This window comes from Schistocerca gregaria, chromosome 3 (genome assembly GCF_023897955.1).
Source record: "Schistocerca gregaria isolate iqSchGreg1 chromosome 3, iqSchGreg1.2, whole genome shotgun sequence".
In the NCBI taxonomy this organism is placed as follows: Eukaryota; Metazoa; Arthropoda; class Insecta; order Orthoptera; family Acrididae; genus Schistocerca; species Schistocerca gregaria.
The window spans coordinates 848673101-848699790 of record NC_064922.1 but is presented as its reverse complement, the minus strand read 5'-3'; the positions used below and the strand labels follow the sequence as shown (position 1 = coordinate 848699790).

Here is a 26690-nt window from a genome sequence, read left to right as displayed (position 1 = left end):
ATTTACAGGCAGTTGCAGCTGTGCAGGTGTATGAGCTGTATTGTTGTAGCTGAAGGTTGGTCAAGGTTGGTTATGTTATATCCGCTGAGAAGACCCACAATCAACTGCATTGTGTTGAAGCTCAAGAATAATTAAAGTTGTGAGTAAACCAAATAATTTGCTATCGGAGAATCATTCCCAACTTATAGTTAAGTGATTTAGAGACTTTTTGGCTGAGGAGATGACAAATCATACATTAATTTCCATATAGCACCCACGAGGAAATATGGCCGAGAGATCTATGCATGAACTAAATAGCTTATGTCTCACATATCGTGCAATCCGACATTCTGAGCGGGTAGATCTGGTGGGGGAATTCAAAAAAATATTGAATGAAATGCCCTCTTCAGTCACTAAAATATCTCTGATAGAAGTAGTGTGAGTACGAGTAGAGGGAGAGTCCATGATGAGATATATAGAATGGCTCAAAATAAATGAACCCTCACAGATTGTGATGAGGAATAATATTGAGGAATTATTAATTAAAGATGGAGACAAATCGAGGAAAACAAGGACTCTTAACTTCCTATGAGGTAGTGGACCTGATTTTACTGTATAACCATAAATGTAGTTCTAAGAATGAGAAGTTGATAAGTATCCATTATATGAAGGACCTTCTGTAATTACAAGAATTCCGCACCCCAAAGCAACAATACTGACTGTCCCAGCTACGAAAATAGTATGAGTAATACTCAATATTTATGACTTTTTGTAACAAATTGTAAGTGAATACTTATAGGTAATGTCAGTATTCAAAGCAACTCTCTCTCTCTCTCTCTCTCTCTCTCTCTCTCTCTCACACACTCACTCACTCACTCACTCACTCACTCACTCACACACACACACACACACACACACACACACACACACACACACACACGCGTGCACACACACAAAATGGATTGAAAATTCTGTCAAGTTTCATATAGTTTTCAGGTAAATGTTGGTGATTGGATGATGGTGATAGTATATAACGAATTTTAGGGTCTGAGGATCCAGATGCCTAAGCAGAGGAATGGCAGGTGGAGTAGTGCAGTAAGTAGCAGTAAGGAAGAAGGTGATTATGGCAAAGCACAGAGATGAGAGGTTGAAGCATTGAAGCAGGAGGCAATTTCTACAGGATTTCATGGGACAGGATGGTGTAGGATAAAGTAGTTGAATCTTGTTGTGGGAGTACAGGCACTGGCACATAATAAGTTCTATTTGTGCAATGAATATGGCATGAGATAAACGTCTTGATTTATGTGAAAGGTACAGAGCTGTCGAGTAAAATGAAAATGTTCTTTTCGATAGTTAATGTAATGCTGTGGAATAACTGAGCTTATTAATACTTACAGTTCTACAAGTTTCTAGCTTTTGTTGCATTATAAAGGATACCCATGGTGAACAACATGTTTGCCCTCTAACTACCTGTGGCAGCAGTCGATTCAGTGCGAGCGACAACCACCTCCGTGAAGACTAGAATCTTTAACTTGTTTTCCAGTGTGTGTTCTTTTTGGCCATGTTTTGTGTGTCATTCTTATTTGCCATGAGTTTTGTGTAAAGATGCTATTAATAAAGTGTACATCAATCAAAAGTGTGTCTCTAGTACATCCTATTACGATGTAGTATTGGAGAACCCACAGTGGTGACCCCATTGTGAACAGTGTTTCTCACACTCAGGGATTCCTGGTTGTATCGCACATCGAACATTGTGTGCCAACCCCTATATCAGGATGCAATACAGAATGTTGCCACAAATACATCGAACACTGCTGCCATGCTGCCTTCATGTCCCCGGGTAGGTAGTGCTGCCATCATACCTGCCCTCCCCCTGCCCCCATCGATGGCAGCCATCTTGCGCACTTTAGGCTACAGCGCAATGAATGCCCATCTCGAGCAAGTGGTGAACAAACAGAATCCAGGCATCTTGTCCCCACATCCAAATAGTCGTGTCTTCCACATCATCCACATTCACACCCATGTAATTGAAGCTTACTGCATCTGCAGTGATGTGTGGTTTCCCAAAGTGCCCCAACCCCCTACTCCACAACGGTCGAGATGTAGGGCACTTTACAGGTGTCACGCACTGCCCCCTCACCATTGAGCGTACTTCCCTCATCTGATACACAATTTTGTGCTCTAGTGCTGGATTGGGCCACACCCTGCCCCCTCCTTGACCACTTCTCCATGCTGTTTCCCCTCAATAAGGATAGCCCTCTGACATGGTTCGCCCTTGTGGGCTCTGTTCTGGATGTTATTGGCATCACCAGTGATGATGTTCATTTCATATGCCTCATTGGAACCTATCAGCAGTACATCTACATCTACATAGACACTCCACAAGCCACCATACAGTGCGAGGTGGAGGGTACCCTGTACCACTACTAGCCATTTCCTGTCCTGATCTTCTCACAAACAGAGCGAGGGAAAAATGACTGTCTATATGCCTCCATTGTGGTCCTTACGCACAATATATGTTGGCAGCAGTAGAATCATCTGGCGTTCAGCTTCAGGTAATGGTTTTCTAAATTTTCTCAATAGTGTTTCTCGGAAAGAACATTGCCTTCCCTCCAGGGATTCCCATTTGAGTTACTGAAGAATCTCCAAAACACTTACGTGTTTCCAGAATGACATTCTTCACTCTGCAGTGGAGTGTGCGCTGATATGAAACTTTCTGGCAGATTAAAACTGTGTGCCCGACCGTGACTCAAACTCGGGACATTTGCCTTTCGTGGGCAAGTGCTCTACGATCTGAGCTACCGAAGCACGACTCACGCCTGGTCCTCACTGGTAGAAGTAAAGCTGGGAGGACCGGGCGTGAGTCGTGCTTCGGTAGTTCAGATGGTAGAGCACTTGCCCGCGAAAGGCAAATGTCCCGAGTTTGAGTCACGGTCGGGCACACAGTTTTAATCTTCCAGGAAGTTTCACTTACGTGTTGTTCGAACCTACCAGTAAAAAATCTAGCAGCCCATTTCTCAATTGCTTCGGTATCTTCCTTCAATTTGAGGTGGTACAGATCTCCAACATTCAAGCAGTACCCAAGAATAGGTCACACCAGCATCCTATATGCAGTCTCCTTTACAGGTGAACCACTCTTTCCTAGAATTCTTCAAATAAATCAAAGTCAACAGTTCTCTTTCCATCGTATATCACTTTGCAGTGTTATGCCCAGATATTTAAACGACTTGACTGTATCAAGCAGGACACTACTAACACTGTATCCGAACACTACCTTCCTACCCATCTGTGTTAACTTACAGTTTTCCACATTTATGGCTAGCTGCCACACATCACACCAACTGGAAATTTTGTCTAAGGCATCTTGTATCTTCTTATAGTCACTGAACATCAGCACCTTACCAAACACCACAGCATCATCAGCAAATAACTGAAAACTGCTGCCCACACTGACCACCAAATCATTTATGTACATCGAGAACAACAGCGGTCCTATCACAGTTCCCTGGGGCACTCCTGATGATACCCTTGTCTTTCACGAAAACTTGCGTCTGGGGACATCCAGTTGCTGTGTTGTTGCATCATACTTCTGGCACACACATACCAGGTTCATTTGCTCTGCTGGCTACAGCCCCCACATCTCGCTGTGACACACTTGTACCTCCATCCACCTGTGTGTATACTTATGACTGCTCGACTCATCAACTTCCTCATCGAGCTCTTACTCCAACACCAGTGCTCTTTCGTTAGCAATAACACACTCCATTGGCTGGTTGTGGATGCATATGACAACCTGACATGTGCAGATTACTCAGTCAATGCTCTTCTCGCCACGATGCCGCCTGCTGCAACTTCGGCTGATGACACACACACTGCCATTCTGCATACTTGACAGATCACTGACTCTTCTAGTATCAGTGTTGCATGTGTTGTGCCCTCCCCCTCTTCATGCCTTGTGGCTATTTCAAATGGTACCTGACGTAGATTAATTGCCACAGGAGGTCCTTCTGTCCATTACAAGGCAAGGCACCTGACAACTAACAAAATACGCCTTTCTAAAGGCGCTCAACAGGAACTGTTAAATGCAGGTATAGTCCACCCTACTTACAGTAACTGGCCTTTGCCTACCCACCTGGTCCCTAAAAAAGATGATAACTACAGGTTGTGCAAAGATTACCACAATCCGAATATGTGCACAGCAGCTGACAATTACCCCATTCCACTCATCCAAGTCTTCGTGAAACTGCTGCATGGTGCGGGTGCATTTAGCATCATAGCCCGCCGCAAGGCCCACCATCAAATCCCTATGCACACTGATGACATCCCAAAAATGCCATTATTACACCATTTGGTTCATTTGAAAATTGTTTCGTGCCTTACGGACTGAAAAATATGGCCAAAATCTTCCAGGACTTCACTAATTCTCTACTTTTCCCTGCTGCCATTCTGCTATGTTTATCTGATGACATCCTCATATTTTCCTCTTCCGGCGACCAACACTAGAAACACCTATTGTATGTGTTAAAAGTCCTTATGGACAATGGTGTCAAAATTAATCACAATAAAACTCAACTTTGTTGCACTAGAGTCACCTTCCTTGGTCATGAAATTACAGCCAAGGGCACCCACCCAACTTCTGATAATGTCCCTTTATCTCTGACCCACTGCTACCTGAAACCTACCATGATGTTCGAGGTTCCCAGGTATGGTGAACTTTTTCAGGCACTGTATACCCCGTGCCACCTCATTTCAAGCCCCTCCCATGGATACCTTACCAGGCAACAACACTTCCAGATCATTTTCATTTATTTATCCTTTGACAAAGTACATTATATGGATCAAGATATATTTTCTTTTCATGCACTGATATGTACATAGTTTTACTGTCTACTGTTTAACAAAAGTATAATTTATTACACAATTATTCTAGGGCTATTGCATATTAAATTAGATTTTGTACAGTTTTTCTTTTCATACAATTATGGTATTTCAATTGTTTGGAACTGTTGTGCACATAAATTCATTAACACTGTAATAAAAGTTTTCTATTAGAAAATTTTTGAGACATTTTTTGAAAATATTTCTATTGTTTATTTCTCTCAAGATTGGAGACAGTTTTTCAAGGGCTTTTGGTCCAGCGTATTTTTTTTGTATTTTGTGGTGTTGTATGTAGGCTCATGAAAGAGGTTCCTTTTTCTTATGTCATGGTTGTGCTATGTGTTATTATCTCTAGTATCGGCAGAAAATTTGAATTTTGTCCAACAGAGGAGTTTCTTTAGCTATATACTGGGTAATGTTAGTATTTTGAGAGCTTTAAATGCTGGTTTATATGCATCTTTCCATTTAAAGTTGGCTATCATTCTTATGGTTCTTTTTAATAAATAAGAAGAAGGTGGTGGTGAAGGTAAAAGTAATTCGTGTATCCCCGCGAAAAAAAGTAAATTTCGGTAGTAAAAAGAATACGTGTGTAAATTGGAAGGACGAGATCTCGAAGCTAAACGAACGAATATCCACTTTACAAATTATAATCGGTGCTTTAAAGCTGGACTTAAAGAAGCTTCATGCAGAAAAACGTGAGTCGCTGAAGAAGCAAGAAGACTCGACCTCTGCAAACAATGTGCTAATAATGACGGGAGAAAACTGCACTCAGAAAGTACAATCCCAAAATAGCAGTGAAACTTCAGTACGTATAAACAGTGAAACTTTAATGCATAAAAACTGCACTCAGAAAGTACAATCTCAAAGCAGCAGTGAAACTTCAATGTGTATAAACAGTGAAATTTTAATGCATAAAACTGTCAAACTAGAACGTATAACGACCTTGTGGGAGTATTCACTACTGAAGATTCAATGAACACGCCAGCCGAAGTCGAAAAGTTACGAAATGAACCACAAAAAGTAAACAAACCGTTGCTTGATGAACTTCCGGCTGCTAACATTGTAAAATACGGAAAAAAATATGTGTGTTAGGCGATAGCCATGGCCTTGGAATTGCCGCAGTGTCAACGGAAAAATACAATTACAGGGAAAACGGTTTCGTGAAGCCTGGGGCTCCATTAAGTGAACTGAAAAACCTTACAAAATTACGTGAAGTAACTAGTTTGTGTAAGGATTGTAAGGATGACTTTGTTGTATTGCTGGGAGTAACAAATGACGTATATAGAAATGAGTCGTTCAAGGCTAGCGCAGAATTGAGAAAATGCCTCAATAATTTATCTCACACGAATGTACTCGTTGTAAATATCCCACATCGTTACGATTTACCGAGGTGGTCGTGTGTACGCAGACGTTATTGACATAAACAGTTTGGAGCGAAGGCTCAATACAGTTCACGGTCTTCATTTGAATGCATTAGGAAAGGAGGTACTTAGGGAAAAAAATTTTACTCGTATTTCGCGGTGGAATGAAGTGCCCAGGACAGGTGAAAATCGATCGCAAGTAACGAAGCGTTCTTTTCATGCAGCGAACAATATAGCCATCAATCAGAGTCAAATCACGAAATGGTTTAAAACCAATAGGCCAGAAAGTAACATTCAAGCTGGGAAAGAAATTCAAATTACAAAAAGGTTCAAACCAAAAAGAAATGAAGCACAAATTTTGCAAGCTCCAAAAATACTGGCAGACAAACAAGCTGCTGTACGTGTGTCTTCCGGAACAAGGAAAGCTCCAGAGAGGAACAGTGATTTTTTATGGCTGGCACCTATGGAAATCACTTCAGCACCATCCAAATCCAGTGCGATCAAGAATGTAACTATGGATGTAAGTACACAACATCAAAGTGACAAAGAAATGTACAAGCGAAGTGAGCAAGCTGATGGGCTGCTACGGAAGAATCCAGACCTATCCTTTTGTGAGGATGGCTCATTATTAAATATTAGGTCTTAAAAAAATAAAATTGATGATCTTAGTAGTAACTATATAATGCATTGTAATATAAATGGTTTAAGTGCTGAATATTCATGTGACAGAAACTCTAAGTTAGATGAGCTACAAGTTTTTTTTACCTGAATTTCTAAATGTTGAAGTAATCTGTTTAAATGAACACTGTCTTAGTAGTGATACCATAAAAATCTTAAATAAAATTGAAAACATCAACGTAGCTACCAGCTTTTGTAGGATAAATAAGTCACAAGGAGGTTCATGCATACTCATTCATTCTGATTTAGATTACCATGTAAGGTGTGACTTCAGTTGTTTTAATTAAGAGTGTATTTTTGAGGATTGCTGTGTTCAGTTAAAGGACTTAAATGTAGTTATAATATCAATTTATAGAATACCAGGGAAGGTGACATCTGAGCATTTCCTACATATATCTCAGAGTTTGTTAGAAACCTCAGTAAAGAAAAGAGGAAAAAAATGTGGTTGCTGCTGATTTCAACATCATTGTGTTGAATGAAACATGTAAGGTATCAAAATTTACAGACTTAATAAAAAATATGGCTTCAAATTAAATTTTTCCGAACCTACAAGAGAAAATGCTCAGTCAGCTATATGCATTGACAATATTTTAACAAATTACATATTTGAAGATAGATATAAATTTTGTCTACATCTAGGAATTTCTAATCATTCAGCATTATTTATTGAGCTAACCAGAGCAGGTAGAGACGTCCCATGTAAAAAAGCTTATGTAAAAAGGATATATATTCAACCAAGAAACTTTGACTCTATTCCATGATAAGCTGAAGGAGACAGAATAGCACTTTGATAAAAATATTTCACGCACAGCAAATTTTGAAGCATTTCTAAGGGATTTTCTAAGTGTTTTCAATGAAATGTTCCACAAAATACTTATTTTAATAAAATGACAAAATTAGAATGGATCACTAAAGGTATAAAAATCTCCAGTGCTAAGAAAAGGCAGCTACATAAGGAACTAAGACATAATAAAAAAAAAATTGAATTTATTGAATATGTTAAATGATACAAAAGGACATTTAAGAAAGTTGTCAAAGTAGGAAAGCAAATGACAAATAATAAATTAGTCTTAATACATGAGAATAAATCAAAGGCAGTGTGGTCAGTTGTAAAATACGAATTAGGTATCAAAGCCTCTAGACATGGAATTAGTACAATTAAGCTTGAAGATGAGATCTTTGTAAATCCGGCTCAAATTTCAGAATGCTTCAATGAGTTCTTCATTACTGTAATGAAATCAGAGTTTAATGTTGCAGATTATGAGAACAATGTATGTCCCTTTGGACTAAATCATAATTCTGAATGCCTCACAAAATTCAAAACAGTTTCAACAATAGATCTAGAAAAAATTATATTAAAACTAAAACACAAAAATTCTGCAGATTGGGATGTAATACCAGCAAAAGTCCTTAAATTCGTGTGTAAAATAATACGGTACCCACGTTCTAAAATAATAAACTAATCCTTTGAACATGGATGCTTCCCAGAGGTGCTGAAGTATGCAGAAGTAAAACCGTAACTCAAAAAAGGGTCAAGAGAGGATATGGGGAATTATTGTTCCATCTCCCTCCTTCCAGTCCTATCAAAAATCTTTGAAAATGCTGCTGCTATGCAGATTCTAAATTTTATGGAGAAATACACTCCTGGAAATTGAAATAAGAACACCGTGAATTAATTGTTCCAGGACGGGGAAACTTCATTGACACATTCCTGGGGTCAGGTACATCACATGATCACACTTACAGAACCACAGGCACATAGACACAAGCAACAGAGCATGCACAATGTCGGCACTAATACAGTGTATATCCACCTTTCGCAGCAATGCAGGCTGCTATTCTCCCATGGAGACGATCGTAGAGATGCTGGATGTAGTCCTGTGGAACGGCTTGCCATGCCATTTCCACCTAGCGCCTCAGTTGGACCAGCGTTTGTGCTGGACGTGCAGACCGCGTGAGACGACGCTTCATCCAGTCCCAAACATGCTCAATGGGGGACAGATCCGGAGATCTTGCTGGGCAGGGTAGTTGACTTACACCTTCTAGAGCACGTTGGGTGGCACGGGATACATGCGGACGTGCATTGTCCTGTTGGAACAGCAAGTTCCCTTGCCGGTCTAGGAATGGTAGAACGGTGGGTTCGATGACGGTTTGGATGTACCGTGCACTATTCAGTGTCCCCTCGACGATCACCAGAGGTGTACGGCCAGTGTAGGAGATCGCTCCCCACACCATGATGCCGGGTGTTGGCCCTGTGGGCCTCGGTCGTATGCAGTCCTGATTGTGGCGCTCACCTGCACGGCGCCAAACACGCATACGACCATCATTGGCACCAAGGCAGAAGCGACTCTCATCGCTGAAGACGACACGTCTCCATTCGTCCCTCCATTCACGCCTGTCGCGACACCACTGGAGACGGGCTGCACGATGTTGGGGCGTGAGCGGAAGACGGCCTAACGGTGTGCGGGACCGTAGCCCAGCTTCATGGAGACGGTTGCGAATGGTCCTCGCCGATACCCCAGGAGCAACAGTGTCCCTAATTTGCTGGGAAGTGGCGGTGCGGTCCCCTACGGCACTGCGTAGGATCCTACGGTCTTGGAGTGCATCCGTGCGTCGCTGCGGTCCGGTCCCAGGTCGACGGGCACGTGCACCTTCCGCCGACCACTGGCGACAACATCGATGTACTGTGGAGACCTCACGTCCCACGTGTTGAGCAATTCGGCGGTACGTCCACCCGGCCTCCCGCATGCCCACTATACGCCCTCGCTCAAAGTCCGTCAACTGCACATACGGTTCACGTCCACGCTGTCGCGGCATGCTACCAGTGTTAAAGACTGCGATGGAGCTCCGTATGCCACGGCAAACTGGCTGACACTGACGGCGGCGGTGCACAAATGCTGCGCAGCTAGCACCATTCGACGGCCAACACCGCGGTTCCTGGTGTGTCCGCTGTGCCGTGCGTGTGATCATTGCTTGTACAGCCCTCTCGCAGTGTCCGGAGCAAGTATGGTGGGTCTGACACACCGGTGTCAATGTGTTCTTTTTTCAATTTCCAGGAGTGTATGATATTACAGAAAACCAATTTTGTATTCCAGTGTGGCAAAAGTACTATGGATGCAATTAACAAGTTTATCAACAAGATCAGCACGTCATTAGACAACCACAATAAAGTTACAGGAATATTTTGTGATCTCACAAAAGCCTTTGACTCTGTAAATCATGCACTGCTCATCTATAAGCTTGACAATTATGAGATCAAGGGTAATCTTAGAAATTGGCTTACTTTATACTTATCAAATAGGAAGTAAAGAGTGATTGTCTCATCAAATGCAGCAAATTACTATTCAAAATGGAAAACAGCAGCCCTCAAGGCTGGATTCTAGGACCTATTTCGTTTTTGTTCTATGTTAATGATTTACTGAACAATATAAATGCTCCATCAATTTTATTTGCAGATGGCAAATCCTTCTCTACATAATAATCAGAATTAATAAACTAGAAACGTGGTTTCAACTGAATGGCTTAAGATTGAAGATTCCCAAAACCCACATGGTCCAATTCAGAACAAAACAGACAAAGCCCCAAGAAATTAAAATAACTCATAAAAATCAGGATATAGAAGAAGTGGATTCTGTGAAGTTTTTAGGGTTAAACCTAGATAAAAATTTAAATTGGAATAAACATGTTGACTACCTGTTAAACAAATTATGTAGCTTTGCATTTCCTATGCAAATATTAGCTGGTGCAACGGACATGAATACAAGGAAAATTGCATACCACAGCTACTTTCAATCAGCTGTAAGGTATGGTACTATTGTTTGGGGAAATTCAAGCAATATTGCGCATACTAAAGGTACAAAAAAGAATAATAAGGAACATGTGTACTGCCCATCCAAGGACATAATGTCGCCCACTATTTGAAAAACAACAGTTATTAACAGTTCCCTTCATATACATCTATCATATTATCATCTTTCTACATAATAATTTAGAGTTATTCGAGAAAAACTGTTTCAGTCACATGTATCACACGAGAAACAAAGACAATTTTATGCTTCCCATTCATCACTTAAACCTATATGTGCAGTCTTCTCACTATATGGCAATGAAAATTCGTAACAAGCTAAAAGGAAAGAATGTTCCAAGTATGAACCTAGAGACACCGAAAACAAAGCTATATGATATACTTGTTAAACACTGCTACTACACTGTTGAGGAGCCCCTGAAGGATGAAACAAACATTTGAGCAGGATAAATTTACATATAGGCTTGTGTGTAAATGTAGCTGTCCTTAAAAAAAGGAAGGAAAGAAAAATAAAAGTTTATATTAATGTTAAAATTCTTTGTACCAATTAGGCCTAAGTTGTGTTATCCATTTTTTGACATGTCTCCTGTACACTAATCATGTGATTAGAAATTGTATGTTACGGGACGAATAAAACACTATTCTCTATTAATGTTGGTTTTCGAGGTACCTCGCCACAAGCCCGTAACTTAATGTTGTATGAATTAATGCATAGTACGATATTGTTTTCATAATGCCTGTGTGTTTTAGGTAGGTGAGTTTGTGAGCACATATAGGTTTGCGCTGAGTTTCCCCTGGATATATTCTACATGCTTATCCCAGTTTACATTTTCGTCGATAATTATCCCAAGGAATTTTGTATGTTTGGTGACCTGTGCTACGTGCTCATCTATGCATACATTGATATCTTCACTGTGAAAGTTTGGAAGTCTGAAGTTTATACAAAGTGTTCTAGTAATGCTGTTGTGCAGGTTTAATTCAGTAAATCTTTGTATGGCATTATTTACTTCTACATTGGCTTTTATTTCTAGCTTTTCTGTGTCTTTATCCTTGAACAGACGGTTGTGTTATCTGCATAGGTAACTATCCTGCCATGATGATGATGATGCAAACCACCTCCACTAGGACCTTGCCTAGTAAGGCGGTGCGGGTCTCCTGCATCATTCCCCTACGCTCTGTAAAGAATCATATACTGCCATACCTAATCATATTTGGGATGTGATTTGTGTATAGAATGAAGAGTGTTGGGCAAAGAATGGAGCCTTGTGGCATAGAGAAGTTTAAAATTCTTGCTTTAGATCTTATTTTTGCACCAGTAGTTTTTGTAATTTCAGTATATTGGCTCCTATTTGTCAGGTTTGAGGGAATCCAGTCTCCTGCATTTCCTCTTATGCGATATACCCCTAATATTTCTACTAAAGTTTTGTGGTCTGCATAGTTGAATGCCTTTGTTAGGTCCATAAATACTCCTACACATTTATTTTTAGAGTCCAAGATTGTTATGACATTTTCGATGAGATGTATTACTGCATCTACAATGCATTTATCTTTCTGGAAGCCAACATGATTCTTGCTGATTATTTTATATTTCATCAGAATAGCAACGAGTCTCTGTGCATAAGCTCATTTAAATATTTTTGATATGACTGGTAAAAGAGCTATAGGCCTATAATTTTCTGGATTGTATTCATTCCCCTTTTTATGTATTGGTTTTATCAGTGCTGTCTTTAAGCACTCTGGGAAAGTTCCTTCCAGGAATGATGAATTGATTAGTTGTGTAAGAGGTTTCTTGAGTTCCAGCATACAGTGTTGAATTTCTATACTTGATATTCTGTCAGTTTCACATGACTTAATTTGTCCTAGGTTTTTACTATCTTCAGCGTTTCTTCTTCTGTCACTGGGAAAAGTGCCATTGTTTTTCCATGGGATTCAGAAATGTTTTCAATGTGTCATTGTATTTGTTGTTATTCGTTTTTTCTTTTAGTTTCTGGCCTACTGTGGCAAAATAGTCATTGGAGAGATTTATGATGTTATTTTATTCAGTTATGGTTCTTTTGCTGATCATGAACTGTATTTTGCTGTGTTCCTATAAGTTAGAGGGTTTGCGATTTGTATTTATAATAGACCAAGAAGCCTTGCTTTTATTATCAGCACTAGTTATGTACTTTTTGCTTCTAGTCATTTGGCTGCTTGCAGTACTTTAACATATATTCTTTTATATTTTCTGTGGTACTCTTTAAGTTATCATCATCAATGCTAGTTTTATACATTCTGTGCATCATTTTTATTTTTTTCTAATAACCAAAATGCCTTTTGTTATCAGTTTTTAGTTGTGGTTTTGGCTTTAGTTTTTATTACTGGGCATGTAATATTGAGATGGTAGGGAAGTGTGTCAATAAAATAAGTCACTTTTGATCTGCTTGTGGAGTCTTTTTTCCAGTATTTCCCATCCTTTTTCAAGTTTTATCCTAAGGGCTGTTAAGTTTTGCTCATTTAAGCTTCTTTCCCCATATTTTTTGTGTCTTTTAATTTGTGGTAATATGATTTAGACACATTTTTATTGCATCATGGTCTGACAATGCCGTTTCTATAACTTCACTTTTGTACTTAAAGTTCCTTAAATTTGTGAAGATGTGATCTGTTAGAGGTCAGGAGTTAGCAGTTACACATGTTGGAGTAGCTGTTGCACTGTATAAGGCATATGTTTTCATTGTGTTTAGGAGCTCCCTACTGTCATCGGTGTCTGGCAATGTGTTTATGTTTAGGTCACCCAGTAGTACAAGTGCACAGTTCTTGCTTAGGATGATATGTAACAACTCTCCTAAGTTTTCAGTGAACGTTTCTATGCACCCATTTGGCGGTCTGTAGATGTTTAAGATGTACAGTGAGGAACTACTTAAAACTGTTTTTTCGCCAGTTACTTCGACTACATTTTCAATGTTATATTTTTTACTTAAGTCAAGGTTGTTTATATGGTTTCTGTTTATATTGTTATGGGGTAATGTAGCAGCTCCACCACTCTGACTATTCCTCCTGCATGAACTATCTATTACATTGTAATTTGCAGCAGTAAGATTTAGAATGTCTTGCTCATGTAGACCATGTTCTGTTAGAGCTAGAACATCAGGAGTTTCTTCATTTAGCATTGTTTCTAATCGAATTACCTTAGTTTTTATGTATTGTATATTCTGGTCATTATTTTTATAATTGAATATCCTGTTTCCATGTTTGTATTTGTCCTATATTCTTTTGCTAAAGCTGTTTTTTGTGGATATCAGTTTTGCTGTTTTTTCACCGCCACTATACAATGTTAGTTTCCCTTGTTTCTAATGATTTTACATACATCTGCATACATTCTGCTGAGTGTTATCGAACCTAATCTATTTAAATTTGTGCCATTCTTTCCTAGACAATTTTCACACAGGAATTTGTTTGGGTCTATGAAGATAGCACTGAGACAATCACACTGTTGTTTGATGGCACTGTTTATTTTGGATATGTATTTGTCACTCACTGATCTCCTTTTTACGATTCCGCTAAGTATGAGCCTGGATATTTCATAAAGACTTCTTGTTGCACGAATCATGTTTTTTGTTTCATTCGCTAATTCATCTTCGCTGCTGTTTTTAAGCGAGTTTGTTCCAACATGTATAAAAACACCTCTGTAATTTCGTTTGTGTACTGTGTGCTGTTCTGTAGCCTCTTGTTTTGCCATATTTTTGAAATGTTTGTCGAGCTGTTCCACTCTTAATCCCAGGTCGAACGTCGATTTCGCAGTTGGGGACCGCGTTATTTTTCAGTAGCGAATCTCCTATTACTAGACACTCGCTATCTTGTACACCTGTGGGCTTGTTTCTTCTTTTGGTGTATGTCACCGTCTTCCACTTATATTTATCTGATGATGTTAGTCCTGTTGAATTTTTCGTGTCTTCATTGGAGACGCTGGATATTTTTTGTTTTTGAAGTTCTAGCCTGCATGTGGAGCACGGGATATGTTACTGTTTTTTGAGTTCGTATATTCACGCGTTATTTCGCGGTCTTCTATTTGTTTTTGGTGGTTTTCATTCTCACGGCACTGTCTTTCTTGTATTAGTGTATCATTTTCCTTCCTTGCCTCGAATAGTTCTGTTTTTACAGTGTCAATGTCGTTTTGTAACCTCTTTATACACTCCTGGAAATTGAAATAAGAACACTGTGAATTCATTGTCCCAGGAAGGGGAAACTTTATTGACACATTCCTGGGGTCAGATACATCACATGATCACACTGACAGAACCACAGGCACATAGACACAGGCAACAGAGCATGCACAATGTCGGCACTAGTACAGTTTATATCCACCTCTCGCAGCAATGCAGGCTGCTATTCTCCCATGGAGACGATCGTAGAGATACTGGATGTAGTCCTGTGAAACGGCTTGCCATGCCATTTCCACCTGGCACCTCAGTTGGACCAGCGTTCGTGCTGGACGTGCATACCGCGTGAGACGACTCTTCATCCAGTCCCAAACATGCTCAATGGGGGACTGATCCGGAGATGTTGCTGGCCAGGGTAGTTGACTTACACCTTCTAGAGCACGTTGGGTGGCACGGGATACATGCGGACGTGCATTGTCCTATTGGAACAGCTAGTTCCCTTGCCGGTCTAGGAATGGTAGAACGGTGGGTTCGATGACGGTTTGGATGTACCGTGCACTATTCAGTGTCCCCTCGACGATCACCAGAGGTTTATGGCCAGTGTAGGAGATCGCTCCCCACACCATGATGCCGGGTGTTGGCCCTGTGTGCCTCGGTCGTATGCAGTCCTGATTGTGGCGCTCACCTGCACGGCGCCAAACACGCATATGACCATCATTGGCACCAAGGCAGAAGCGACTCTCATCGCTGAAGACGACACGTCTCCATTCGTCCCTCCATTCACGCCTGTCGCGACACCACTGGAGGCGGGCTGCACAATGTTGGGGCGTGAGCGGAAGACGGCCTAACGGTGTGTGGGACCGTAGCCCAGCTTCATGGAGACGGTTGCGAATGGTCCTCGCCGATACCCCAGGAGCAATAGTGTCCCTAATTTTCTGGGAAGTGGCGGTGCGGTCCCCTACGGCACTGCGTAGGATCCTACGGTCTTGGAGTGCATCCGTGCGTCGCTGCGGTCCGGTCCCAGGTCGACGGGCACGTGCACCTTCCGCCGACCACTGGCGACAACATCGATGTACTGTGGAGACCTCACGCCCCACGTGTTGAGCAATTCGGCGGTACGTCCACCCGGCCTCCCGCATGCCCACTACACGCCCTCGCTCAAAGTCCGTCAACTGCACATACGGTTCACGTCCACGCTGTCGCGGCATGCTACCAGTGTTAAAGACTGCGATGGAGCTCCGTATGCCACGGCAAACTGGCTGACACTGACGGCGGCGGTGCACAAATGCTGCGCAGCTAGCGCCATTCGACGGCCAACACCGTGGTTCCTGGTGTGTCCGCTGTGCCGTGCGTGTGATCATTGCTTGTACAGCCCTCTCGCAGTGTCCGGAGCAAGTATGGTGGGTCTGACACACCGGTGTCAATGTGTTCTTTTTTCCATTTCCAGGAGTGTAGTTTCGTTTTCTGAGGCTTGTGATACTATTTGATGGATTTCACACACGCAGTGCTGCTTTTCACCTATTAACCTATTATTTTCTTTCTTTGTGTTTATATTTTCTGTTTTTAGCACTTCACTATCCTCTTGTAGCAATTTTATAACTTCATTTTTTGAGTCTACTATATTTATAAGTTCGGCCGTTTCAGCACGTAAACAAACTTGGCACGCCCACGAAATGTCGTCACTCATGAACTTCAGATTTACCTTCTTGCGCTTTTCGTGTAGCCAGTTGGCGGCACCTAGAGGATGTGGGGATGGCTTGGTTGGCTGTCAAAAGTAAGACTGTTGTTGTATGCTGAACAGCCGTATCGACACTGCCTTGTGATGGGGAACTGAGGATGACAGCAGAGGTGAACCCAATCCAGCCAGTACTACGAAGAACCCATCTGGAAGATTGGGAAGTGATCAATACAGCACAGTTCATTGTGGACCTTCCAGTGGGCAGATGGTAGAAGATCAGGACTGCAAAAAGAGAGATCAATGGCCAAATAAGTCCCACTTGCCACACTAAAGTGCATGGAGGCATCTGGTTCAAGAGGCAAAGAATGAGCTGTGCCAGTAAAGTTACAATGTCTTTACCACAGCCAGTGATCATTGTTCCACCCCACATACGGTTATGGGCACTGAAGTCGCCCAAGACTAGGAAAGGTGGGAGAGGGAGCTGAGAGACTAATGCAGACAGTACATCCTGGGACATGACATCATCGGGAAGGACATGAACATTAGAGATGGTAAAGTTCTACTGAGCCTGTACCTGAACAGCCACAGCTTCCTAAGGTGTATCAAGAGGCACAAGGTCATTGTATACAGAGTCCAACACATAAGTACAAACTCCTCCCAATACCTTCTCAAAGTCAGTGGAATTCTTAAAATAAGCTCAGTAACCATGAAGAGCAGGGGTCTTGGTTGCTGGAAACTATGTTTCCCAGATGACAATACAGAAAACAGTATACATGCTTAAAAGCTGCTGCATCTCAGCGAGGTGGTGAAAAAAATCCTTTGCAGTTCCACTGGAGGATAAGACTGTCTGAATACTGTGGGGCATAAAGCAACCAGGGAGGGAGGGGCGGCAGGTTATGACCCAGGATCATGTACTACCATCAGTTGAGATGTCAGGGGATCCATTGACACAGGTTCGGTGGTAATTTGCCTAGGGAGATCTGAAGCATCAGGGGCCATCGGGATGTCCATCTTGGTCACAGACAGAGTACATGCAGAGTTCAATGGTGTGGGAGTCACCAGAGTTTCCTTCATGTTAGATGACTTCATTTCATCCTTCTTGTCCTTAAAAGATGAGAAATGAGAAGATTTCCCTGAATTGGTTCAGGGACAGAGGAAGATCAAGAAGTCTGATGGCCAGCAGCCTGTGGTTCCTTCAGTCACCGGTTGGTGTCTGGCTGTGGACCAGCATGAACTGTGGAAGGAAAACTCCCAAGGGACCTTTTCCTGGCAAGAGGAACCAGAGGACACTGAGGTACTTCTGGCTGGGGGATGGGGACATGTGTCCCTGGCAGGTGGGGAGCTAATACTCCCAAAGTCGATGCAGTGGAAGCACGAGAAGGGCCTCCAACCAACTGTGGCGGGGGGGAGGGGGGGGGGCAGATACCAGCGGATAGGTCTGAGGGGCCACTGTAAGGGGCACAACAGAGGAAGGCAACATTGCAGCCGTAGCATAAGATTGAGTCATTTGTCTTGGATTTAGAGGCTCATACTTTTTATTGCCCTGTGATATGTGAGCTTGTCCAGGGTCTTGTATTCTCAGATTTTCTTCTTATGCTTCAAAACAGAGCAATCTGGAGAGCTGGGAGAGTGGAGCTCATCACAGTTTATGCAGCTGAAGGAGGGGCACAAGGCATATTCATGTACAAGAGATGTCCACAATCCCTGCAGACAGGGGTAGCAGTGCAATACACCTGAAGCATCACACAGGAGGAGGAACGTAGGTTATTATGTCACACTGGTAGACCATCACCTTGACCTTCTCAGGCAACATATCACCCTTGAAAGCCAAGGTGAATGCCCTGGTAGCAACTCTGTTTTCCCTTGGTCCCCTATGGACACAACAGATGAAGTCCACACCCCATCACTGTAAGTTTCCCTGCATCTCATGGTCAGATTGCAGAAAAGGATCATGGTGAAAGATGGTGCCCTGTACCGTATTGAGACTCTTGTGGAGTGTGACAGTCACAGGAATGTCACCCAACGTTTCACAAGAGAGCAGTGCCTGTGATTGGCAGGAGATGATTTTTTAATGAGGAGAGAACTCCTCTCCATCTTAGAGATGGCTGCAACTTCCCCTTATTTGTGCCCAATATTTTGTACAAAAAATGAAGGCTTTGTGGCCAAAAACGTGTCCCTGTCAGTCCTGGCACAGATCAGGCATTGGGGGAGGATTTTGCTCCTTGTCATTTAGTGCTGCATTCCTCCCATGGCGTGGCAAGGGAAGGGAATGCGTTGTGATTATACTTTGTGGCATTGTATGAGGCCTTTCCATTTGAAGACACTGCTGGGGCTTTGTGACCACCAATGGGAGAAAGTTAGGGTGCAATGCTGCAAAAGCTGGGGCACCATGGTAGCCAAGCACATACTCACCAAAGAATGGTAAGCACCCTGGAGGGAAGAGTGGGGAGGGGGGGAAGAGAGAGAAACAGACAGACAGACAGACAGAGAGAGAGATTGGGGGGGGGGGGGGGGGCGGCGGGGTAGGGGTAGCGCGAGAGTGTGTGTGTGTATGTGTGTGGGGGGGGGGGGGCAGCGTATGCGTGTGTTAGGCGAGAGAGACCTAGTTTCGAATACAGTTTTCAGTTTAAAATGGATGCAGATTGCAATAATTACGTAGAGATGATGAGAGTTGCAAATGATACTCTAGCACAGAGAGGTGCATCAAACCTGTCTTGGACTGAAGATCACAACAACATACCCTGAAAGGAAGATATATAAAGCACATAAAATATTTCAGTACCAATAGTGGCCTCAGAGGAGAACAAACTGGAAGTTTTCTCTCTCCTAAAATATGATAAGAACATTCATGCTTTTCTGAAAAAGTTATGATTTTCTTGATAAGTGTTTTGAAATGATGATAACTTCTGACTAATTTTAAATGATTTCGTGCAATTACAATACAACGGCAAACATTTTATTGTGCTACACCAATTACATTTTTATTTATTAGTTTTTGTGGTCCAGTAAGATCTTAGGTTTGATCCCTGGTTAGTTTTAGGATTTTTATCTGTTCCTCATCACTTCTTTTATCTCTGTCACTGTTTATTGATGTGAAAAAATGCCCAGTTTCTCTGTGGTGCACAATCCATATTTAACTATAGGTCCCAGAATGGCTAGATAAGTCATTTCAAACATCAGAGGAAGTCAATTGTGTGCCATTTCCAACAGGATCATGCCTACTTGTCCACCATGGTGTACAAAACAATTTTTGGACAGATGACTGCTTTACTTCCTTTAAATCATTTTAGTACACCATTTGAACATATTATACGGAATAACTCAGTGGTAATATAATTCATTTATAGTTACAGTAGGTACTAAAGTATGTAATAAAACTAATTCCATCCAGACACACCTGGAAGGCTCAATGATACTGTTCAACAGCTGTTTCACCCCCACCCTATAGATGTCACTGGATGCAGATATGGAGGGGCACAGAGTCAGCACACAGCTCTTCCAGCTGTTTTCAACATTTTGTAATGAAACAGTACTTCTCAATCAAATAGCTTCTCAAATGGTCTCACAAGGGATGAGTGCACCCTGCTTCCTAACAGAACCTTACTAACAGCAGTCAGCAAATAAGTAATAACGTTATCAAAATACCGAGTGACATATTGCATAAAGGTAATATAATTAACTATATCTGGTAAAACACGTTTACTTGTTAAGATAATCTATAAATTCAGCCAGCAATGGGAAGTTAGAACTGTTTCAACTTCACTCTTAAAATACTTAACACATTTTAAATAAGCTGAGGTGTTTATACAACACTAATGGCACTTTGAGGCCACAATGTTGTTGTTAGGCAAACAAGAATATGAGAGAATCTTTGATTGGCACACACTAACAGGTGTAGTTTAACTTTCATTTTAGTAGAGATCACTGTGAGTACTCAACTGTCATCGTCAAATGGCTCTGAGCACTATGGTCATAAGCCCCCTAGAACTTAGAACTACTTAAACCTAACTAACCTAAGGACATCACACACATCCATGCCCGAGGCAGGATTCGAACCTGCGACCCTAGCAGTCACGCAGCTCCAGACTGTAGCGCCTAGAACAGCATGGCCACTATTGCCAAAATGACAAAATTACTGTTATGCACAAACCTTGTGTCAAAATGTTGCTGCATTTGTTCTGGTGTCCAACACATGTTACTGTCTTCCGCGTTTGCGAAAAATACAGGGGGATTGTAATGCCTTCGCGGGGTCTGATGATTTTTATTACTATTATTATTTCCGGAATTGTTACTGTGAAATCCACCTTCACACTGTGGTTTGCCGTTAAACTGTGTGTTTCTGTACATTCCCTGCGCTTGATTTTTACCAGGCGCGGAGTTGTATTGGTATGAGTGGGCGTTATCAGCTGTTTGTTGCTGCTCGTAATTTGAGTGTTGGCTGCGCGAGTACGGTGCATTCCATTGCGATCCGCTCTGCTGTTGCCAACCTTTTTGACTGAAACCGTTTCCAAACTTGTGCTTGTACGGTTGATTGCCGTACTGGTTACCAGTCGTGTTATACACGGGATTGAATCGGTTGTGTTGATTATGTCTATTCCTTTTGTGCGGATACCCATTGCCTTTATTTCCGTTTTGCCAATCGTTACTATTTTTGTAACCGTTCCCTGGCTTTTCATAGCCGTTACTCTCGTAATGTTGTGGCCAAGAACTGTGCGGAGGAATCCGCGGTTTGTTAGCTCTCATGTCCTCATAGATCAGGTCTAAGGAATCTAATATCGACAGAAAGGTATCTGGATCATTATCTGGTATGGCTATCAGCCATCGAAATGGGTAATTTAGACTTGAGAATCATAATTACATCTTTACTATTGATAGGGTTATCCCGATACCTGATTTTGCCAAGATATTTTTCGAAGTACTTTCTCAGGCTACTATTCCTGGGGTCAAATTTTTCTGCATTATAGACCTTCGCTCCAAAATTTGCTGCGGAAACAGTTCTCAAATTCCTCATACGTTTGACACTTATCAACCATTTCGGTTCCCCATATTGCCGATTCGCCACCTATATATCCGTAACAAATTGGATACGCTGTCTATCAGTCCACGAATTTGGAAAAATGCCAGAGAATCCACGGAGAAAAACAATTGGGTGGATATTTCGTTTTTCCGGGTTAAAGGTTTGAAAAACTCGATGCTTTATCAAGCTTTCTTCCTTCATCATTTTTACTACTGAATCAGATTCTTGGTTTCGGTAACTAACTGGAATATGTGGTGGTGAAGTGTGTTCATTAGATACAACAGGTACTCGGAATTGCCAAAATAATTCATCTTCTTCCTCTGAGGCTAACGAGTTAGGATAATTCGGTCTCTGTATTCGGGAACTACTACTCACTTGTGCCTTCAGTTTATTTAGCTGTTCCGTTACCTCTTGCTTCCAATTTGGTAATTCTTGCTGAAGAGTACGCCTAATGCTACCGAGTTCAGACATTACGGTATCTCCGGAGCTTCCAGGAGCTGACAAGATACTAAGAGTGGTTGCTTTCACAGTCTCTACTAGGTCTTTGTTAATTTTATCTTCGACAAATTTGTCCTTTCCAGCAATCCAGTTCTCATACTTTTCTCTAAATTCTCTCTCATGACTATCTAGCCACTCCTTTACTTTCGTTTCAGTTTCGAGAGTCAAGTTTGACATTCCCAGGGTTAGTTTTTCTACCTGCGTAATTACTCTGTCTAATCTGTGATTAACCGTGGTTACGGTGGAGTCAAGATTCTTGGTTGCGTTTCGGATGTCAGCTGTCTCGCTTTGCATGGTAGCTAAAGTGTCATTTAGTTCGAAAATTATTCCACTTCGCATTTGAGAAACAGCATCCTTAACTTGCTTCGCTACTTCTTTGGCTACGTTTTCTCTAACAGTTTTTATTTCTTCGCTTACTGTAGAAAGTTTATCTTCAATTACTGTAGAAAGTTTATCTTCAAGCGAGGCTAACATTTGTCTATCTTCGTCTTTCATTTGGTGATTTCCGTCCTGCATCATTTGACTTATTTGACTCAGTAGCTGTTTGAATACATCGTCTGTCACTACCCCTGAATTGCTTTCACCTGCCTCCCTTGTAACCGGTATATGGCTACGAGTACAAGTGACAGAAACTATGCTGGCAGTGTCTAGTTCAGTACCGGTAACATTATGGTGTGAGGCACCAAAGTCCGTAAGATTTCCCACTTCACTTTCTACAATTGTTTTGATTGGTGTCTCAGTCCTACTAATTACCCTGCGGGATCGTAAGCGACGCGACAATTCACTCGTTTCGTTCTGTCCATTTGAATCTAGTGATGACATTTTATCGTCTGCCATAGCTCACTTATTAACAAACAGTAAGTCAATGGAGTTCGTTTGAGCTACGTCGGTCAGCTGTTGACAGAGTTCTAATTTATAGGTTGCGAGTCGGTTGTCACTGCTACGTCACAAGATCGGAATGTCGGGAGTTGCACGTCACGAGAACAAGAGACTATTCTGGACCGAAAAGAAAGTATGGCTGCACAATGGTCAAAATAAATGAAAACTAAGGCTGGTCAGCTCCGTGAACAGGCAGCGGACATTTAAAAACAAATGATATGCAATACACAACAATGGAATTTAAACAATACTTAAAGAAATTACTAATCTACTAAATGCAATCTACTGAATTCAAAGCAAATTTTTTGCTGCAACTACTAAAGATCGTCACAAATTGATTAATGTCGGATGAAATTAAGGAAGCTTGGCTACGGCTAATGAAATTTTAACTTACGTTACTGATGACTGCCTTGGGCGTTGCAACTAGATTTTCACATAATTCGGTTAAAAAAAAAAATCTCTTCCGTAATTTACTCTGAATATCTCGTTTCTTCCGCTCAATGGAAATTTTATTGGATGGTGTTTGATGCCATGCAACAAATAAAAAGCACAAGATTAGATACAATTCTTTATGAATATTCCCACAATGCGCATCTTATATACATTTTTATTCCTTTGAGTTTTTTATTCGTGTCCCTGTTCGGGCGCCAATTATAACGATATGTTTACGTAATGTGTATACATAAACATACGTTATAAACGTCCCCGTTCGTAGTCGCTAATTATAGCAATATGTTTCTTTTGTGCTTCAACATATAGCTATAATCACCGGTGGAAATATATTTGCAAACGCCGACCGTGTGCGGCTGCCTCTTGTTGGATCGTCTGATCAGTCGGAAGTTGCATTGCAGAGGAGAGTAAATGCCTATTCAAAATATAATTATTTTTGGATAGCTCAACATGAATTTCCTAAGGGACCGTAGTTTATCATGCATTTACCAGTAGAATGTGGCGCGAAGAAAATATTTCGCCGCATACAACTTCCGTCCGATTTCGACGAAAGAATTCGTGACTGTGAACCCTCTATTTGGCAGAAACATAAAGAAAATTAAATAGCTTCATGAAGGAGTGAGACATAGATTCTACACTAAATAAATAGTCCATACACCAATTCCATTTAAATCTGAATTTATGGCAATTAGTAGATGAACTTACACTACAATGAAGAATTTTAACATGGATGCCGTTTTGACCGGCACTTCTCTTCTCGTAATGACAATAATTCCTTTGACATTTTCACATACATGTCGCACAATAAATTTACTGCTATGCAGTATTGCACTTTTACTTTACACTAAAATAATATTATTTTTAACGATAATAATACGGCGGCAAGACATGCGCGTCCGACACAAGTTACAAGAGACAAGAGAAGAATGAGAAACTGTTCATCGAGAATATCTCGTACATAAAAAAAGAAAATGTGTAAAAGTGTTCTTCTTCTGTCCGTTTTTCGCGCCGCGGTTTTCAAAGTCAATAACTTACTGCATCTCTGACGGCGCTTCGACAATGAACAAGTTACGTCACAGGTCGTTCACCTTTTACATTCTCGCGACATTATTTGCTAACTGTAGCTGTTGCCGAGCGACTGCTCGATTAGTGAATGATTTAAAGTGATAAGACAATCACATAATGTTACAGTGGGCGCATACATGTTCAACACTGTTGTGGTCAGTACGACTGGGCATACCGTACCGTTGAGCGGCATAGCAGCCAAATGTCACGTGTGATGGTTTGGGGTGCCATTTCGTATGACTGATCACCTAGTCCCCCCTATCTTGACAGCAATCTGAACAGCTGCCGCTACCTCAGGGAAGTTTTACAGCCCGAGACACTGCCGCTCCTGCATGTTGTTTCACATGCCATTGCAGCATGACAACACCCGGCCGCATGTGATGAGGAATGTGCGAGGCTTGCTTAAAAATGACAGATACCACTGCTTCCCTGCCCTGTAAGTTCGCCTGACACGTCACCCATCTATAATGTCTGGGATTTGGTTGGTCACCAACTTGCTCATTCAGGTCCTCCTGCAGCCACAGCTGATGCATTATATACGCGCCTAGCAGTTTATTCCCCAGCAGCATATCCAGGCTCTCTCTGTTTCCATCCCACGATGTCTAATGGCTTTGATTGCAGCATATTGTGAAACTAATCTGTACCGAATTTCCACAGTCACAGTACAAGTACAGGCCTGTAATGCTAATTATTTGTGTAGTGTCATGTGTAGTGATTCGAAAATTTCTGTGTAAATTCTAGAACAACTCAGCCTTCTACCGTCTCGAACACACGATATTCTGGATAGAGTGTGGGATGGTAGAATCTTGCCTACTGCGTGTCACATGTTTGTGTGTGCAGGTTTAAAATGAGTCACGGGATGAAAGTAGACGCGTCGGACAAACGGCACCGACAAGTACCCGCCGGTCAGTCCATAGATGTTTTAATGAGAGTGTAAGGAAGAACTATGGAGTTTATATGCAGCTCTGTACTTATTGCGCCATTGACTATTGTTATTAAAACAAAGACTGTTGAAAAATAACTCTTGGAAACTCTTGACGTAACTTTGCTATAGGCAAGACTTATTTTCTGACTTATGTTAAGAAAAGTTATGGTATCAAAGCAAACTTTCTTGTAACTGTAATTCGATTGGTTTTTGACATTCATACGAGAGACTTATCGGAAGCTGTATATTTATGTTGAAAGTGAGAGTTTTATTGTTTATGTAAGTCAAATACATCGTTATCTGACGAAAAGCAAAGTTTGTACTTGTATGTCTGTTATTTCATAAGTAGACAGCGTCTAAACATTCCTGTTCCTAGCGTTATTTGACTTAGAAGTCAAGAGGGTTTCCAGAAAGGCGGCTATCCAGTAAGTCACCTCGTAAAGAAGTGGAAGGTGGTTTGGGGGAATAAATCGAAATAACCCAGATTCACATTCACAGTTTCAGTCGGAAACGTTAGAATGTCCCTAACCAGTGGAATAAATTTTATTGTGATCACATCTCTCAGTCTTGGTGTTTCACCTTTTCCAAACAATAGTGTAACAGGCTAGGAAACAAAATTATTTGCCTACAAATACTGAATGACATTTAGGAACAAACCCATTGTGCATATTTCTAAGAACTTTTCTTTTTGCTGGAAAGAGCTGAACACTTTCAGTTTTACCCCAGGTCTTCACTTGGGAACCTGGGTAAAGATTAAATTATACTCATTGTGAAGCATGTAGCTACTGCTAACCTGAACGACCTAACAGCAATTGGAGTATAATCAGGACAAAGGAAGGGGAGGATGGGAAATGGAGACTGTTCTGAACTAAGTTAACTGAAGGAACGGTTTTGGTCTTTTGACTGAACACAGTTCAGAAGTGGAGCCCGAACCAAACTGAGAGAACTGTTTCAGTCTTCCAGTCAGATGCAGTTTGTACAGTTCACCATTATGCGGTTAAGAACTACAGATGGACACGTCTTGCGAATGGGATGCACTCAGTATCAAGCGAGGGGAAGCGAGGAGTAAAAAGACCATAGTTCACTAAAAGAAAAACTGCTCCAAACAGTTCTCTTCCAGAATAATTCATCTGACCGAGTTTGTTCATACCTAACAATAACAATGACCAGTTACTTGCCAGGCTTCAAACATATCAGACTTTGTTACTGATGTTTCTCCATGCATTACCAGTCAGGAAGTGTTTTTAAATTTTCTTTTTTATTTATTCTGGTGGGTTCGTGCATGAGACTTACATTAAGTCAGTTGCTGTATCCAATAATATGAGATTGCGCCTAGTATGA

At 41.4% G+C, this 26690-nt stretch overlaps 1 protein-coding gene across 1 annotated transcript in view; it reads right to left on the bottom strand.

The window, feature by feature from the left end:
• LOC126354958 (uncharacterized) overlaps positions 1-17027 on the bottom strand; it is a 38600-nt gene extending 21573 nt beyond the window's left edge. The window contains exon 1 of the mRNA XM_050005040.1: positions 16540-17027. Within this exon, the coding sequence (XP_049860997.1) occupies positions 16540-16945 (406 nt within the window). The 5' untranslated portion in view covers positions 16946-17027. The remainder of the gene's footprint in view (positions 1-16539) is intronic.
• Positions 17028-26690: the final 9663 nt, after the last annotated feature.